This window comes from Alexandromys fortis, unplaced genomic scaffold, assembly GCF_014885135.2.
Source record: "Alexandromys fortis isolate MF-2015 unplaced genomic scaffold, M_Fortis_MF-2015_v1.1 scaffold_5, whole genome shotgun sequence".
NCBI classification, from domain to species: domain Eukaryota; kingdom Metazoa; phylum Chordata; class Mammalia; order Rodentia; family Cricetidae; genus Alexandromys; species Alexandromys fortis.
In genome coordinates this window covers 18,201,458-18,221,052 of record NW_026067924.1, presented here as the reverse complement: position 1 = coordinate 18,221,052, position 19,595 = coordinate 18,201,458, and the positions used below count along the sequence as shown (strand labels likewise).

Here is a 19,595-nt window from a genome sequence, read left to right as displayed (position 1 = left end):
TTTTCATCAGTGCTGCCAATGGCAATGAGATGGTTTCCGAGCTGTGATCTGTAGAGAAAATTATTTTCTGTGGATAAAAGTAGTTTCCCAGGAATTCAGAGTGGTTCACTTTGATTAATTATACTATGTCAGTGTTATATCAATTTGAAATATTCTTGAAAACATCCAAATTTGGAATACCTGTCATAATTCTATATATCCATAAATATTTGTATCTTTAAATGATGTTAAAAGAGCGACTGGTCCACATTCAGAAAATAAGCTTTTAGTGACTTGTGGCCTGTCATTTGCCTAAGAACAAGTTCTCATCCTTCATCCTTGTCCCCTTTCCTTCTCTTCTGATTTCTGCTGCTGACTGTGGTGAAATGGGAAACCCCAGGACACCCTGACTATATGATGTAATATGTTCTCGTCTGTCTGGGTTCCAGAACAACTCCCCGGGGTTCCTTATTGTTCTCCCTCTCTGCACAGGGGCTGCTCTCCACAGGGGCTGCGCTCACCCTCTATTTTATAACCCAGCCCTATTAGAGATCACAGGGCGTTGTTCTTCACTTGTTTTGTGACTAATTTCTGTTCAGCAGAGTTAATTGGTTGTTAATATCGAATACCATGAATTAGGCTCTTTCTGTTATTATAATGAAATACTTGAGGCTGGGTAATTTATAAAAGTAAGGAGTTTGTTTATAGTTCCAGAGGTTTTAGAATTTGGCCCTGTTAACTCTGTTCCGGCCCTCATGGTAGAAGCCATAATAAGAAGAGCCTGTAAGGGGGAGAGGTGAGGCATGTATGAAATAAGCAAACAGAGCATCTTCAGCCAGGCACCAAAACCCCAAAACAACCCTTTCGCTAGGCCCTGCCTCTTACGTCCCACCACTTGTCCACACTGGGGATCAAGCTCGCAACCCATGAACCACTGGGGGACAAACCACTTCCAAACCATAGCGCCCCACCTTGCTGTATCTTTGCAATGTCACAAAATATCAAAGGAAACAACGGTTCCAGAGAAGCCTGAGGATGGCAGATGCTTCAGTGACTATGGCTTGAAGTTAAGCAACTAGAGGATGGAGAGAGGTGTAATTTGTCCCACTGCCTGCCCCGCCTACCTTGATGGGAAGAGAAAGACAGAGGGCAAATGGCTATCTGAAGTTCAGCCCTGCTATGCACTTACGCTCCTCTCTGCTCCACGTGCAACACCCAAATCCAGAAGCCTCAGCAAGGAGAACATTTGTCCTAGGAAGAGATGCTAATTGTACATAGAGTTATTTTGTTTTAAATTCATACAGCAAGTAGCCAGTGCGTGAGAAACACATGCGGTTGAAAATTGCAAAGACTCATTTGTGTGTCTAATGAAGCTTTTGAAAGCAGGCAGTTATTACTCAGAGTTTTGACTGAATGGGTAATCATGATGTATAAATTTGTGTAATTGCTTAACTAACCAAATAGCTTTTTTTTTGTCACTTCTAGATAATAATTTTATTGAAAAAGTAAACATCCTCTCTTCTCTTGTCTATCTGTCACACCCTCTCAGTTTGGGAGTTTTAATATTCATGTGCACTTGCCCTTGCTCTCCATTCTTCTGTGAATCGGGCCCTGTTATTTCCCAGTTGGAAGGAAGAACGGATCACTGGAGGGAGGGGGGTCTTCCAATGGAAACCTGCTGCTGGGGTCCCCTGTTCTCCTGTGCTTCGAGCCGATGCTTCTGGCCTATGCATATTTATTTCCCAGGGACTCATTGAGTTTTGTGTTACTGTATTCATTTTTTAAAGGAGGGCAAATTGATAGCATGTACTTATCTTTTTTCTGTTCCCTTCTCTTCTTCCCAAGGCTCAAAATGCCCAGCAGCTCCATGAGCGAATACAGTCATCAAGTATGGATGCCAAGCTGGAAGCCCTGAAGGATTTGGCCAGCCTCTCCCGGGATGTGACCTTTGCTCAGGAGTTCATCAACCTGGATGGCATCTCACTCCTCACTCAGATGGTGGAAAGCGGCACAGAGTAAGTGTGCTCAACCCTGATGCCTCCCTCCGTCCACTCGAAAGCTGTGGGGTCCACTGCCTTCTTTATTCCGGCAGTGTCTATCATGTTACCCCCGGTCTACTCTAGAGCTGTGGTGTCTGCTATCTTCTCTATTCTGGAAGTTTCCAGATGTAAAGACCAGACCTTGGCCAGGCTCTGTGAAAAGTGGCTTGAAGACAGCAGCGGATCGTGGGTTTTGTGACTCCTAAAGCGGCGTCCTCCACATGCCAGCTGCATGGTGTAACATGCTCAGAGTCCCTGAACACCTCAGTTTTCAGGGTCCAGAGGAAGAACCTTAGGTTGTTACCTCAGAAGGCATAGTCAACATTAAAACTATAATTATCTCGACTGTTAATCCGTCAAACCCTTTGCTTATCCAAGAGAACTTCCTTCCTCTGACTGGAATATAAATCAGAATATGATAGTATGTTTTGAAGCATTTAGAGCGCTCTTAAAATACTTTCTTAAAGGGACACTTTCATGTTTAAAACGAATGTAGCTTAAATTTTATATAATAATATTTATTGGGTACCTACTGTAGTATGCAGAATGGTGATAAGTGGCAAAAAAACTTTAAATATGAGTCATGGCCTCCCAAAATTGATGGAGATTATCATATAATCAGAATTCAAGGCTTTTGGTTCCTATGGGGGTCAGAGGGCTAGAGGCTGGGCCGGCTAGATCATAAAAGGCTTTTTTTACATGGATGAGGAAGTAAGTAAGTGAGGTCTGCGGAAGCTTGAGTTCATCACGGCAGCAGAATGGGTTTGCTTTTCTGGTAGTGAGCTGACCTTCTGGTGAAGACTTTTGTCTCTGGTGTGACTGGAGAGACTAAGGATCATGGCTGGTTCACTTTCCTCATGTGGGAGAGCAGCCTGTTCACCAGGAAGGGAGGGGGTCAGAACGACCGCCCATGGGCTCAGCGGCTGGTGGCACTGACAGCACATGGCAATACTGACTTAGTTAACTACAAGTTAGTGTACTGATAAGAAGAGCTACGAAGATTAAGAGGAGGAAGAATACTGAGGACTGGGGCTCAAGTCTGGTCTTTTAATTCTCCCTTCCATTCTCTGCCATACAACGAACAAAGGGATGATTGTACACACCAGAAACCTGTCTGCTTCCCCCCTCCTTCTTTTCCGTGCTCTCTCCTTCCTCCTACCCTTGGCATTATTTAACCTTTGCAGTTAGCATTGGTGAAAGAGTCTTTGTTTTTCATTCAAAGACAGGGCGTTTTACCATAGTGCTGAGATTTCCATCTCATAACATTTTTTTTTCAAGTTTAAAGTTGGGAATCTTGTCTTACAGACAAGAAGAAATAATTTGTAGGCCCGAATAAGGAAATCAAATCAATCTAGGGACATCCGCAAGTGTTGGTTGTCTGGACAAGGGCCACTGTAGGCAGTCCCCTTTGGCGGCTGTTTTGTTTTGTGTCGTGACTAAAACTCTCCTCAAGACATGGTGGAGCTTGAAACAGCCAGGAAGAAGTTGAGAATGAGTTGGCAGCAAGGGATTTGACAAGGAAAAGAAAGTGCCTCCCGTGACAGACGCTTCAGAGGAAATGGAGGGTGGAGTGTTGTCATAGTTACTTTTCTGTTGCTGTCAGAAAATACCCTGACAAAAGCAGCTTTTAAGGGCTGGGGTAGATTGCTCAGCGGTCAACAGCATATACTGCTCGTCCAGAGGGTCCGTATGAGGCTTCCCACAATCAAATATAAGTCCAGGTCCAGGGGATCTGGTACCTTCTTCTGGGCTCTGCTACAGTGCACATGCCCCTTCCCCCACAGAACACACATATGCACATAATTAAAAATCAGTGTAGAAATATTTTCTAAAGGCAGTTGAAGGGAGGAAAGGCTCATTTTGCCTCGGTTCCAAGGTGAAATCCTTCATGGTGAAGCAGCTAAGATGGCAGGGACCTGAGCGAGCTGGTCACATTGCCTCCCTCGTCAGGAAGCTGAGAACGGAGGGTGCTAGTGCACAGCTCACTTTCTCCCTTATGTATAACCCAGGATCCCAACCCTGAGAATGGCACCACCCACAGTGGGTAGTTCTTCCTAAATCATAATCTCATCGAAACAACCCCTCAGAGTATGGCCAGAGAGCATCCCCAAGGGGATGATAGAGCTCATCACGTTGACATTGACCACCACAGGTTTGCCCGTCTCTTCATGTCGGTTTCCAGTGAGCGGAGGAGAATCCCTTTCGACTGGGATGAGCATGTCTTCTCCAGATGACCTCTGGTCCTCATGGGACAGTGAACCTTTGGGGCTTCTGCTTCAGGGACATTTGCTAGCATGTTAAAGTTACTACCTTCACTGATATTTTCCAGGGCCAGCCACTTATACATCAAGGGGTGTGTTCTAGTTCCAGTGGTAATGCCACTGACATTAGTGGTTCTTTCCCATAAGCCTAGGTATCCGGACACATTCGCTTTTGAGTCTTTACAGTTTGAATCAGATAGTGTGCATACATCTGGATTTACCATGGTGGCCATAATAATTGCAAATGTAATAGGAAAGGTCCCCAAGTCAGGGATCCGCGTTTACAGCATGAGTATAAGGTTGTGCAAGCCACTGTGTTTTGCCAAGAAAGCCTGCATCTCAAGACCCTCCCCTTTTTAGTTTCCCATGGCAGCAGTCTGCTAAGGGTGCCATAGCCCAGTTCCAGAGACTGATACCTTAAACAAAAGAATCCCCTCTGAAGGCTGGAAGGCATCACCAGGGTTGGTTTCTTCTGAGGTTTAGCCTTACCATCCAGATGGCTGCCTTCTTCCGGTGTTCTCATGTGCCTTTCCCACAAGCCTGAACGTCCTAGTATATCTGTGTATTCAGATTTATTCCTCTTGAAGTGACAGTCATCAGATTGGATCATGAGGCTTCCTAATTCCAATGGCCTCATTCCAAACTAAAGGTCCTGTCTCCAGGTACAGTTCCATCCGGAAGTTTTGGGGTTTGCAGCTTCAACGTATGAATTTTGGGATAGACATAGCGCAACTTGAAACACTCATCAAAGAATCACTACCACTTTTGTTCTATAAGAAAAGAATGTGCAAATGGCTTGGACGTGCTTACCTTGTCAAGATGCTGCTCATCTATCTCATTGCCTTTCTCCATGGCTCACCATAACCTAGAGTTATTCAGAATAATCCCTATGCTTAACTCCAGGTTGTCCAAGGCGGGCCTTAATCATATTACACTGCTCATGTACACTGCGAGAGACTGTCAACACCAGATGTTCCCTGTGAACAATCCATTTCATATGTGAGCAATCCATTTCAGTACTTATATTTATTTTCAAAAGAATGCCGCACTCATTAACATGATAATCGATTGTAATCAGCCATTGCAACTTGACACATTCTGTCGAGTTTCAGATAGTTTAAGCAGCAGGATACCAGATCTTGGGTGAATTCTCTTTGGCATTTTTCTTCCACATTCCCACCATGCCACTTTTCTGGGAAAGGATACCATCTCTTGAGGGTCCTTCTGCTTTCTCTTACTGTTTTGCATAAATTCAAAGCCCTGGTGGTTTCAAAGACTGAGGAAGTAGGCATGAAACTCCGAGGTCTCTTTTCTCCCTTTTGCTAGTCCTGTATCTCAGGAAGAGGTAACTTATTTGATCCCCAGACACTTTTCTGGTCTTTTGCTCAAATTAAAAAGGAAAGAAAAGCTATTTCTCTTATAGGTAAAGTGGATTCTCAGTTAAAGGCAGAGAAGACTTTGATTAAGTACTAGGAAACTTGGGAGTAGAAGCTCCTGCAGCTGAAAGCCCTGCAGTCATGACTCCTGGGCAGACGGCCTGCTGGGAAGGTGGGAATGCTGAACAGTTTCTCCTTCTCTTAGTAATGGTGACGTTCAGTTCAGACCATTCCAGCTGCTTGCTATTACCCAAGGCTTCTTTAAGGTCCATCCCCATATGGTACCAGGAGACACCTTGGGTTGAAATCACTCAAAAATAGCAGCACAGTGTCGCTTTGGCAGAAAGCAGCACTTAAAGCCCGAAATTAACATTTCCGTCCTTGTGGAGTTTTGAATTTCCATTCCTGGGTTCTCACTGAACCAGGTATGGAAACAAATAGCTTTGTGAAGAAGTATGTTGCCCAACTCACGCGAGGGGAAGGATGCTAAAGAACGAAGGGAAAACAAAAGGCAGCTCCTTAGAGTCTGGAAATATCTCTGACTTGATTCCAGAGAAGAAAAATATTTGCCATTCACGGCAAATCCAACGCACACAGTGTGCGTGCATACACACACACACACACACACACACACGCGCGCGCGCGCTTGCGTGCGCGCACACACACACACTGCTGTTCAGGCATCATCCCTTCCCTGTTCAGCAGCTAGTTGTCACTGGGGGCAGACAACAGAGTTTTTCCAAGAATGGAGGGCAGACCACTTAGAGTTCCCTTCCTACTTGGCTGATTGAAAGCAGTATGACACCATCGGCCTATGAGTAAGCCAGAACACCGCCCTGGACAGCAGAGCCAAGACTGAGGAAAGCAATTCCTCTGCTTCCGAAAAACCCAGTCTTTACTGAAATTAAATCTTCTTCCTTATGAAATCATATTTAATGTTAAATATGTGCAAATCTGCCAAAGGAGGACAAATACTTTGTATTCTGCCCATCCACAAACAACCACATTTATTATCTTCGTGTATAACCATGCTATTTTAACTACACATATGCATAAGGTTCATAAAAGTAGGATACAGTAATTTCCTTCACAATATTCCTTTTGTAGCCATGTCACTAGATGTTACTCTTTTCCTTATTGTAATTGTTCACATATGCTTTCATTTTTACAAACTAGTTTGTTCAGTTGATATGCAGATGATACATTAATTCAAAGGATATCCACAGTGGTTAGTTGTGCCTACACTGTAAGGGATTTCCATTATTTTCAGGGTGTTTTGTGAACATTTTTTATGGCTTTTCCTGTGCCCCTAATTGTGACTATTTAAATTGTGTCCTCTCTGTAGGGGGCAAAGAGATGGTTCCGAGGATAAGAGCTTGATCTTGCGGAGGACCCAGGTTCAGTTCCCAGTACCCACCACATCAGATAGCTCACAACTGCTTGTAGCTCTAGTTCCAGGGATGGATTCTGATGCCCTCTGGCCTCTGGGAACCTGTACACAAGTGCTACACATGACTCAAGCAGACACACGTGCCTGAACATTACATACTCTCTCTAAATTACTTCATTAGAATAAGTCTACTGGATCAAAGAATATAGGGATTTTAAACCATTTCCCAGTAAGGAACAATTTAGTAGTTTGCTGGACTGTCCTGATACTTCATTATTACTTTGGACACGTATCAGTTTCCAATTCCTGGTTACTGCTGGGCTGGCATTCCATACACTTTCTGTTGTTCCTGGGAACATTGAGGCATCCCAGGAGTTCTCTCTAAACTGGGAATTAGTAAGTGCTGTCTGACTTGGCTGAGATCTATCTATCTATCTATCTATCTATCTATCTATCTATCTATCTATCTATCTATCATCTATCTATCTATCTATCTATCTATCTATCTATCTATCTATCTATCTATCTATCGAACATCTGTTTATTGTCTATCATCTATCCATCCATCTTTCTATTTCTACCTACCTTCCTATTTGTCTCTCCATCAGTCTACAGTGTGTTTGTGTGTGTGTGTGTACGTCTGTGTGCGTGTTGCTGGATATATAGCCCAGTTTGGCCTCACACTTAGCAATCCTCTTAACTCAGCTCGTCGGCTGCTGAAACTTCAGGTGTGCCACCATGCTAACTAGTTGTATCTTCTAAAATGAAGGATCTGACTTCAGGTAGCATTCTCTACCCAATTGTCCTGTCTCCGACAGTCTTCCGAGATCTGGAAGAGTTTCACAGTCATTTCTTTCTTGCATGATTGATATATTTCAATAAGGTAGGTTATCAGTATTGACACAAAAACACAGCTCTTACCTCGAAATGAACAAGAGACAGTTTATCCTGGGGCTAAATATTAGTGACCATTGCCCAGGAACACAGATTTATGACACCTTAAGTTCCCTGTTCTGATGTGGAAGCAGTTTCATGATGTAACAGAGTAGAAAATAATAAATCAAAACACTTTTTAAATACATTGGTGGCATCACCAGAGAGGCAGGTTACAGCAAAGCTGGGAAGCATGTCATGGGCTTATCCGGTGCCACTCCTAGCTCTGGGGCTGGCACGGACTAGTGGTCTTCTAAGTTAAACCATTTGAAAAGGTTTCACCTAATAGTCACAACTATGTTACAGATACAGAGGTGGGAAGAGCATGGCTAATAACGGGACTAATTAGTAAACTAGTCTTGCAGCAGTTTCAGTGGAAGGTGTGGCTTCTTTCCAGAAACTTCTTAGAGTGTTCACCAATAAGGCTTGTTCAATAGTAGTTTGTTAAAGATACTTTTCAGGGAGAGGTGACATTATAAGTTTCTTACAGATATAGACATGACCATGCCTTAAAAGAATTTACAAAAAAAAAAAAAATAGAATTTACCTGTAGAATATGAGGGAGCCAGACAGGCTGTAATATTTCAAAGAAAAGTCAAAAGAGCATAGATTTATAAAGAGCAAAAGAATGTTGAGATGAATTGCAAATGGATACAGAACTGGTTTTCCACAAGCAGGGAGGAAGCCAATTAAATCACCACGAGACAGGGGAATAGTACCATTAGTTATTCAGAGTTTGTGGAGTTTTAAAATGCCTTCAAGTCAGCGGGCTAGGGCCAGAGAGTGCAGAAGGCGTGCTAGGGCCAGATGGTGCAGAAGAAGGGCTTGCTGCACACATTTCCTCAGTTGCCCATGGAAACCCACGTGTTTTCTTCCAGCTTTATTTACTGTTTTTTCAAGGTCAGACTCACAGTCTCTGCCCTTATCACAAAGGCCTGTTGGGTCTTTTAAAATCTTACCCTGTTGTTGACACGTGAAGTCTCTTTGTCTTACTGACCACGTTACATTTGGTCACTTGGTTAGGACCAGGCATCTTTATTGTGACATTTTCTTTTCCAAAATTTGCAATTGATTCATACATAATTTGCAGGAAAATGCCGTGAAATCATGCAAATGATTCTGTCATCTCAGTGGCTCCCTCAAAGGCTTGTCTCAGTGATGGTGCATGAGCCCTTCGTCATGCTATTGTCTCTGTATCTTATATTTCCTTCCTCTGTACCAGCAGCTCTATGTGCTAGTGTTTATTTGTTTCATCCGTTGATTTCTAATGGGCTGCTAGGTTAGCTCTGTGTCATTTTTGTACAGCTAGTCTAGGTCTGAGCTCACGGATACTATGCTGAGCGCTGTGACCCAGTGGAGGGTCATAAATGTCATAAATCACGTTTCTGTGACCACCCCAGAGGTTTTGTCCTTAAACTTTATGGGCACATCACTCTTTATAACCAAGCAGATCCTTTATTCCTATTTGTTTAGTAGGCTGTCCTCTGTCACTAGTATTACTGATTGACTGTTCCTCTTGTCCCAGGCTTGGCCCATGGCTACGCAGTCTGTGTCCTTCCGACTGTTCCATCACTTTCAGAACATTTCTTTCTTTTCTGGCTCACCATGATGTTCCCTTTATCTCCTTAAAAAAAAAAAATCTTAGCGTGAGACATTTTCTAAAGAAACTCTATTCTCTGTAGTTCTACTGAGTTCTTACAAAGGTTCTTAGTAGATATATGCTCAGGCCAGTCTTCCCTTACTTCTTTGATTCTACCTATGGCTTTTTGATGGTGTAAGTAAAATAATAAGTATTGTTTTAAATAAACGAAGGGAAAATGAAAAGTGTAAAAACATATTCTTTTCACTTGCTCATTTTACTAACTACTAGAATTTAGTTTTCATGTGGCTATTGAGTTTCTGAAGGAATTTTCAGCAGTGTGGGAACAGACACAGCTCCATACTGTCCCCCCTCAGCAGCCTATAATTCCCTTTATCTTTCGATGCATTGACAGTAGCCAAACCCAGATATGTGACTTTGACATTATCAGTAATGGACCAGACATTCAGGTCTTGGACTTGCTGGTGCAATAAAGGGAGTTGGAGACTTTGTTAAGTACATCTTTATGCAGGCCTCAGCATAGCAATTGAGAGAAAGAGTTTGTCAGATAAAATAGGACATGCCCAAGAGTATGTGATGTGCTTTTCTAAGAGACTGTCATAGAGGGTAAGACTCACTCAAGTGTGGGATGGGTTACTCAAGGGAGACATAGAGAGTAAGACATACGCCAGTGTAGGTATGGGCTCCTCTGGGGAGAGTCACAGAGGAAGACATACGCCTGTATAGGTACGGGTTCCTCAAGGAAGAGTCCTGATTAATTATCTTAGCCTTAGCCATACATACTATTTTGGTGGCTCTCAGATGTTACTAAGAAGCCATTTTTTTTCTCTCCTCTCTTTTATCAGTGAGATATGTGGGCAAGCTTTGGGGATGCCCAGCATGGAATTATGGTCTGTAAAACAACACCAGGAGCCACTGTGGTTTGCAGTAACTTTAGCACATGCCACCTTCCTGAAATGGGTTTCTAGTGAGATTTGTAGGAAACTGCAGCTTGTGTCTAGGAAGGGAGAAGGCTTAAGCAGTTGTTAATTTGGTGGGATTCTTTCTTCTTTATTGGCAAGAGACTTCAACCAGATTCCTAAAAAGAGGGTCTATTCCCTTCTCATGTACCCCAACTTTTCTCGTTTTTCTTTCTTGCCTCAATACTCCATTTAGACCACAATTTCTCCTGAAGAGTGAAATCATTCTGCAACCACTTAAGTACTTAGCTGTGCACCTGAACTTCTGTCTCTTTGTCCTTATACAGAGAAGCTGTGGTCTTCAAAGGATTGGAAAAGCAATAAGCTTACAGATGCAATGGCCTGCATCATGTTGGTGCCTTTTGACAGTCATGAGGAATGAAAATTAGATGTCAGGGAGTCTCCTAGAAGTAGCCTAAAAGTCAGATGTGTGGAGGGGTAATGTGTGGGAAATAAGAGATGGCAATCTCAAGAGACTAGTGAAAAAACAACATTCTAACATACTGCTCTGAAAACTGGCACCGGCTCTCTGAAAACAGAGAAACCAAAAGTGACTGGTGTGCTGATCTGGCACAAGACCGTAGTTTTGTTTTGTTTTAGAGACAAAACTTTTCTGTGTAACAGTCCTGACTGTCCCAGAACTCACTTTGTAGACCAGATTGGCCTCAAACTCACTGAGATTCACCTGCCTCTGCCTCCCAAGTGCTGGGATTAAATGTGTGCTCCACCGCCAGGCTTAAGATAGTGGTTTTTGAAGTTACCCAATCATGAGAAATTCCTGTCTTCTCCCATAGGTGAAGATATTTCCCCTTCCCAAATACCCATCTCTGAAGTTTAGGATACAAAGCCTTATCTAATAATATTCTGTGGCTCGAGACCCTCTCCTTTTTCTAGTGGTGGGCTCAGTCACACGCAGACCACCTGGGACGTTCCAAGTCTCAGAGTCACGAGAGAAGCAGGCAGCAGCTGCAGCTGGAGGAGAGAGGGACTTAGCACCTCCTGCCTATCTTTGTAATTGATGAACGCCAAGCATACCTTGTACTAAAAATGTAACATTACAGTCTGTTTCTTATAGGTGGGACCAGCTGTAAAGAGGGGCAGACACTAATCCACAAAATAGCACATTGAAGGCAAATTTAAAGCTGGATTGATCTGGCTGACTAGAGGAATCGAAGGTGCTTTGAGAAAATTAGTCTATCTCTGTCTTCTTGAGCCTGGGAGGTGTTGTCCCTTACCTCTCAATTTTTCTTTTCTTGGTTTAGTAGTCCTAGCACTTCAGACTGGGCTGAGGCAGGAGGATAGGATGCTTGCAAGTACAAAGACAGCCTGGGTTTCATAAAGGAGACTTGGCTTAAAATCAGTAAGTGCAAAATATTTTTAAAATGCACACACATTCAGAAGCCCACATGTCCTTTATTTGGTTAGGGTTGTCTGTCTCAAGCCTCATCTCAGAGTTCAGTCCTGACATCTTAACCGATCACTGTTATTCCCGGGAGGATGCACTTGCTCTTAAGAGAGGGGGAAGAGATTAACGAGCAGTGGGGATTTGCCGGAAGAAAGAAAATCGGTTCTTTCTGGTCTAGTCCTTTTGCCACAACTTGGCCCATTGCAAAATTACCCATTCTCACTCCTTGGGTAGTCTTCCGCCATTGAATACGGGCCCATCCTGGTCTCCTGAGTGCTATTATTGTTACTATTGAATGATTATTCTGGCTCATGCTTTGAAATGGACAAGTGTTTCTACTGTCCTGTACCTAATCCTGAATTTTCTTTTAAGATAGGTTTCTTTTGGAGAAATCATTACTTTGAAGCATGTTTCTCATACATATATTTATTTTTTTTCATTTTGCAGCCGATACCAGAAGTTGCAGAAGATTATGAAGCCTTGGTAAGAATACGTCCTCTATTGATGTGATTTTATACTTTATTTACTCTGCATAATTAAGTTGTGGCCTCTTATTTTATAATTATGCATCTCGATATTTTGAGTGTTTCCCCTTTTTTGTTTGATGTTCTTATAAACAACTTAGCTTTTTCCTTTTGCTATTTACTTGTGGCAGAAAGGGTATTTTATGATTGTTACCACCAAATGATCAAAGCTGAATTGCTGTCTTCCTGGAGCAATGATAGGCATAATTTTATGTATTACTTTAAATAAAATGTTTTCTTTTGTGGCCTATGTGACATTCAGAGCTAGAGTCTGACTTTCTTCAATGGCTTAAAAAACAAAAGATCTCTCTATATAAAGGATTATATAAAGGATATAGAATGAAAATTATTAGAGTCTGAAAAAATGGTTGCTCATCCATTTCCTATGTATTAAGTTGCCGGCATTACGTTTATGTCTAGAGATGTTAGAAGCTACTTTTTAAAAAATAATTTTCTTTCTTACTGAGAATTTCATACATGCGTACAAAGAAATACAATCATTTGCATCCCTGATCCCCTCAAACATTCCTGGTTTGTTATTCCCAACTTGTTTCATGTTTGCTTGTGTGTTTGTTTTGATAACCACTAAGTTTAATCATTGCTTCCCTGTATATACATAGAGGGTCACAATGGACCATGGTACCAGTGATCACGCCCATAAAAAAAAGAATGTGTTTCTCTCCCTAGTCTCTACCAACTGCCCGTAGTTCCTCAATAAGGGGCAGGGACTGAACAGTGCCTCTCCCATCTACGGCTTGATCTTATGTGGGTCTTCTTCTGATAACCACAGCTGCTGTGTGTTCATGAGTTTGGTAGCCATAGCGTGTCTCTAGGAGAGCATTCACAACACTCCTTCCCATTTTCTGGTCCTTATATTCTCTCTAGTGTCCTATTCTGCAACATTCCCTGAACATTGTTTGTGTCTGTGTGAGCACATGTGTGCACGTGTGTTTAATAAGGATGTTCCATTTAAAATTCTCTTTAATCGTATGTATATGTGTGTGTACATATGACTATATGGTGTGTGTGTGTGTGTGTGTGTGTGTGTGTGTGTGTGTATGTCTGCTGTGGAAGCCAGAGAGGGAGTTGAATGCCCCAGAGTTGGGTTTACAGGTTGTTGTAAGCCACCAAATATGGATGTTGGGGACTGAATTTGGGTCCTCCAGAAGAACAGAAAGTACTCTTAACTGTTGAGCAAGCTCTCCAGCCCTAGCATGTCCCATTTAGGACATGTTTCCATAAGGCCTTTTTATAGATCCTTGGCTGTGGTTAACCAACTCGTAATCTCTCCTCCCTTATTTCAACACTGCCATCCCTGCTTAGTCTTTTATCCCCACTATTCTACACTTCTTGAAGATCACATTTATTCCACTGTCTCTCCAGTTAACACTTCTCTATTGGGAACTGGCAAGATGGCTCAGCAGTTAAGACTGCAAACACATACTGTACACTTCCGGAGACACAAGTTTGGTTCCCAGCACTTCTTCTTGGGCAAACTCACAATTGCTTGTAACTCCAGATCTAGGGGATCTAACACCCTCTTCTGAATCCTACCAGCAGCGACACACACATGGTAGATACTCACACAGATATATACAGTGTGTACCATTAATAAATATAAATAAAAATAATTTTTTTTTCAAATTTTCCATTATAAGTTAGTTTTTTTTTAAAAAAATCTACTAAGCAGAGTATGTCCATACATGTCTAACAAACTCGCTAAAGCAGATTGAATACATTTCTGTGGTACTAAGATACCAAAAAGATATTTTCAGTTTGACTCAGAAAGCTGAAAACAGTCTCAAAATGTACACCCCCTCCCCATAAGACAGTTTCTCTGTGTAGCTTTGGATGTTCTAGAACTTGCTCTATAGACCCGGCTGGACTCAAACTTAGAGATCTGCATGCCACAGCGTTCCTGAGTGCTGAATTATAGGTGTGGCCACCACCACCTGGCTTAACTTCAACGTTCAAGCCTCCAGACCAGTAGTTCTCAGTCTTCCTAACGCTGTGACCCTTTAATACAGTTCCTCATGTTGCAGTGACCCCAACCATATGATTATTTTTATTGTCACTTTGCAATTGTAATTTTGCTATTGAGTGTTGTCTCAGTTCTGAAGACTACTGGAAATATGTTTTTTCCCCATTGGTCTGGACCCACAGGTTGAGAACCACTTCTCCAGACAGAATATTGTTTACCTAATTCTGTAGTATGAGTTCAGGGCAGTAATCTCTCTCACTGCTCCCACAAAGGAAGACTATTAGTTTGGAAACTTTTTGTGTATTAAATTATTATATGGTGGAATGGGATAATGTGTTTCTGCATAAAGTTTCTAAGTTTTAGTTTCACACATTTTAACATAGTAGGAGTATTTAGGTAAAGCAATAAAACCCGTCTTTTGTGATATATCTTGAACATGCAATCTTAGTTTTTGAACTCATTACTTTTAACCTACACTTAAATATACCACACAAGGTCAGAATAATGAGGGCCATTTCTGTGGTGCAGAGGTTAAAATCAGATAGATGGTAGAGTGAGGATAAAAACTTACCTTCAGCCTCCTAAATTTGCTAAGTTAGTGGAATTGGGATTCTTAGCCAATACATTTTCTTTAAAAATTGCCAGCTAATTTTAACTTTTGTATTGTTGAACCACTGAACAATGTAATGGGTGTTCCTTTGTCTTTATGGGCAAAAGTCTCTAACAACGACCCAGATTCTGCTACGACAGAGTAGTGTAATCAGGCTAGCACAGATGATGGAAAAATATCTGTATTAAGTGTTATAGAAACTCCTGTTTGATGATACTAAAGGAAAAACATAGAAGGAATCAGTCCTTGAGGAAACAAATGGGATTAACCAGTTACTAGTTTGGGGACAACAGGCTGCTAGAATATTAAGGAGACTCCACGGGGTGGGGGAAAGCTCAGGTTTTGAGATATTTCATCTTTATATGACTTATTTAGGAATCTATCACACATGACGGCAGTGTAAATGCATGTGTGTAGACTTCCAGAGAGCCTGGTTTAAAAAAGCTTGAGTCCTGACTGAAAACAAAGGATTGTTCAGAGTTGTGAGCTGTCTGTCACTGCTGAATGTATTTGAGCTAACCTACTAGAACAAAAGTCCAAGTTATGAAGACCGACCATCTTATTCAGTATCTAGCCTATCATTAATTACTATATAGAAGAAAAACATTAAGGGTGAGCCATATTTAAGAGAGGGAGAAAAGAATCCTTGGTAGAAAACTGAACCCAATAAGACCAGGTATTGATATTGGCAGGTGAAAATTCTAGAACTTTTTTTCTAATAGTAATAATAGTAGTGGTAGTAGTAGTTGGTGGTGGTGGTGTGTGTGTGTGTGTGTGGTTGTGTGAGAGAGGCAAGGAATAGGGGATAAAGGAAGGCAATGGTGGTATAAATTTGAACAAAAGTCAAGTGAAAGACATTGGAAAATGTCATAATGAAACTCATTACTTTTGTACTCTAACAGAAGTTAAAATATGCTTTGAAAAATAAAATACAGAATAATAAATGAACTGTTGTGAAGTCTTAACAGAGAAATAGAAAGCATGAAATGCAAGCTGATACCATTTATAAAGCTGAAATAGTAAGGGCTGGAGAGATGACTCAATGGTTAAGAGCACTGGCTGCTTTTCTAGAGCATCTGGGCTCAATTCCCAGCACTTACATGGCAACTCACAACAGTCTGTAACTCCAGTTGCTGGGGATCTGATGCCTTCTTCTGGCTTTCATGATCACTGCATACAACTACTACATAGACATCCATGCAGGTGAATAATTATATACGTACAATAAATTTTTTTTTACAAATCTCAAAAAAGTTTTAAAGTGGTTTAAAAAAAAACCCTAAAAAATGAAATAGTTAAAATTATTGAAATAAGTGGAGCGGCAGGCTGCGTTCCTGCCGCCCCGGCTCACGACCACCTAGCTAGCTTATGCCCCGAAAGAATTATATGGAAACTGTATTCTTTTAAACACTGCCTGGCTCATTAGTTCCAGCCTCTTATTGGCTAGCTCTTACATATTGATCTAACCCATTTCTAATAATCTGGGTAGCACCATGAGCTGGCTTACCAGGAAAGATCTTAACCTGCGTCTGTCTGGAGTGGGAGAATCATGGCGACTCACTGACTCGGCTTCTTTCTTCCAGCATTCTGTTCTGTCTGCTCCGCCTACCTAATTTTCTGTCCTATCAGGGCCAAGCAGTTTTCTTTATTAATTAACCAATGAAAGCAACAGATAAATACAAGACCCACATCCATCATAAAATAAAAAATTTGCTGTATGAGATCTGAAGGCCGCAGAAAATGTGACCTAGCTTTGCAGTATATATAATTATTCAGGCTGAAAAATAGAAAACTGCATAGTAAATACTTGACCTATAAAGTCACAAAAATGACTTAAAGTATACTTAATTAGAGCCTGAAAGGATTCTCAAGAGGAGAAAGAAGTATGGGACATAAAAATATTTGTAGATAATTACAGAAAAAAATTAAAATTAATGGAGATATATAAATTTATAGAGTTAATAAACTCATGAAACCCATAAAAGATGAATACAAAGGAAATTACACCTGGGAACATAATAACTTCTGAAATCCAAGTTAAAATTTAAACCTTTAGGTCAGCCTTGGAACTTACTACATTGCAGTAATAAAAATAAGAGCAAAGGGGTTCTTACTAGAAATAATGAAGACCAGAGGGCAGCATATTAAGAAAAAAATTTTTTTGAAAAAAAATTCTGCTATCACCAGAATTTTGCGATTGATATAATCTTCTCTGGAAATGGAGGTGGATGGAATGATCTTTTAGTTTCTAGAGGGGAGATACTAACCCAAATGCATTATATGAAATTGCCAAAGAACTAACTAAAAATAGAGCTTCTTGTGAGCATACAGTCATTGTGTGAGATGAAAAGCAAGTTCTTCAAACTGAAGAGACTTGGGAGAAGATAGAAATTTGGCTCTGTGGGAAAGTATGAAGACCACTGGAAACTGTTAAGTGCGTAACTGTATGAAGATAAAGTGAAATTTACATTCTTGTTTGAAAACATGTAACTATATAAATTGAAGTTAAAACACTGTTTTATTGTGGGATTTAAAATATATGACATTAGGAGTAGGAGCACAACAAATGGGGACATAGAAAAGGAAACTCCAGCAAGCTTCCTTTTGTATAATCTCCCCTGGACATGGACCTTAGTGTGTTAATAGTTCACTTAACAATCTATAAAATCACAAAAGTTTTGTAGCTGAAAACCCAATGGAAAAAATTTAAATTGAGCTACTAAACAATATTTGTTTAACTTAAAAGCAAGCTGAGAAAAGAGAAACAGCACAAATCATAGGTAGGGCAGATAGAAGCCAATTACAAATATATTTTAATCTTAAGAATGCAGTAATGTAAGTGGACTGTACACTGTATGTACAAGGCTAGGTTTGTCAGGACAAATAAAAAAGATGACCCCAGATATAGAGTGTTTATAAAATATAAAGGGGAACATACAAATTCGAAAGTTAAAATGGAAAATACTTATCATACACATGCTGATACATTGAACAATTTTATTAATATCAGGCAAAATAAGAAAGAAAGGTGATATGTTGTCAGTGAAAAAAGTTATAACTAATAATAAAAATAAATCATCAGAAAAACAAAAATTAAATATGTATGAATCTAACATGTTCTGTAAGATTCATGAAGCAAAAACTGAGAGAAGTACATAAACCTAACCTAATTGAGGCTTTTATGATGATTGTCTTCTAATGGATAGGAAAACTAGGTAAAACCAGTAACATAAAGATGCTGTAATTAACATTACTGAATGTTGTTTATGGAGTGTAATCCTAATCAACAGAAGAATACAAATCCAAGTATATGTGAAATGTTGATCATGATGGATCAACTGCAGATGAGAATGAATCTCAAAAATTTTGAAATAGTTGGAATTTTGCAGATTATATTTTTTATCCCAAGGACATTTATCAGAGACCATTAATAAATAGCTAAAAATTCAGATGGTTAAAATTAGAAATTAGAAAACATGCTTATTTATCTAAGAGTTGAGAACAATGACCTTATAAAAAGTGCAAAATAATTTTAAGTGATGGTGCCAAACTTTGTGTGTATAGGTGAAGACAGTGCTTAGCAGGAAGTGTGCACTTTTAAATGCTTATGCTGAAAAAAATATTAAGAAAATCAGGGATAACATGAGATAGGAGGGCTTGGGGGGAAAGGATGGGAAGGCAGGGTAGAGGAGGGAACATGGGTAGGAACAGGAGTGGGCCGACAGAAATGAACACTGTGTATTTGGGGGGTGATACTGGTGGTGTTCGTCTTACTGGTCGTCACAGAGGTGAGCAGTAGCAAGAGCAGAGAGTATATCATTGCAGAGTGCCGATTTTAACAGCAAGATGAAGGCACACTGGGAATGTTTCTCTGCTTGCAAATTTTAAGTTTTAGATAAAATGCACAAAGACCTTATGAAATAGAAATCAGTGTGTGTACCTGCCATGGAAACACACGGCTTTGATCTCCTTTGAAGAATCACTTGCCGCTCAGTCATGAGGAGTTCAGCACTGGACAGCTTTCAGCTAAAGCACACTCTAGATCTACGCCAGCTTTAGGTCAAGGCTGTTATCTCCCAGCAGCCTCTAGTCATTGAGCGTGGGGAAAGTACTAGGACCTATTTTTCTGCACATGGTGGGAGTCTTCCAATAGCTGCAGTTTATTCTGAAGCTTATTACTAACCTGTTCTAGAGTTTGATAGGACTCTATCTCCTTCCTCTCTCAGACATCTAGTCTGCATTCCTTCTACAAACTTTCCATACCCAGTCCTACCTTCTGCTTTATCATTTTCTTTATTTGTGTGCAAGTGTCTGCACAAGCATTGCATAAAAGACTAATGCATCTTGACGGACACCAGTCCTATGTCAAGGATGTTATCCCCCAGCAGCCTTTCATATGTGGAGGGAACATAGTTAATTCCTATTTTCAGTTTGATTGAATGGAAAACTACCCAGGCAATAAAAAACTATAATATTCTCTCTCTCTCTCTCTCTCTCTCTCTCTCTCTCTCTCTCTCTCTCTCTCTCTCTCTCTCTCT

The 19,595-nt window shown here is 40.8% G+C and overlaps 1 protein-coding gene across 3 annotated transcripts in view; it reads left to right on the top strand.

Moving 5' to 3' along the window:
* The window catches only part of Elmo1 (engulfment and cell motility 1), a 513,908-nt gene that overhangs the window by 156,235 nt on the left and 338,078 nt on the right, over positions 1-19,595 (top strand). For all 3 annotated transcript variants that reach the window (XM_050142466.1, XM_050142465.1, XM_050142467.1), the window contains exons 6-7: positions 1,825-1,994; positions 12,390-12,425. In XM_050142466.1, the coding sequence (XP_049998423.1) occupies positions 1,825-1,994; positions 12,390-12,425 (206 nt within the window). The remainder of the gene's footprint in view (positions 1-1,824; positions 1,995-12,389; positions 12,426-19,595) is intronic.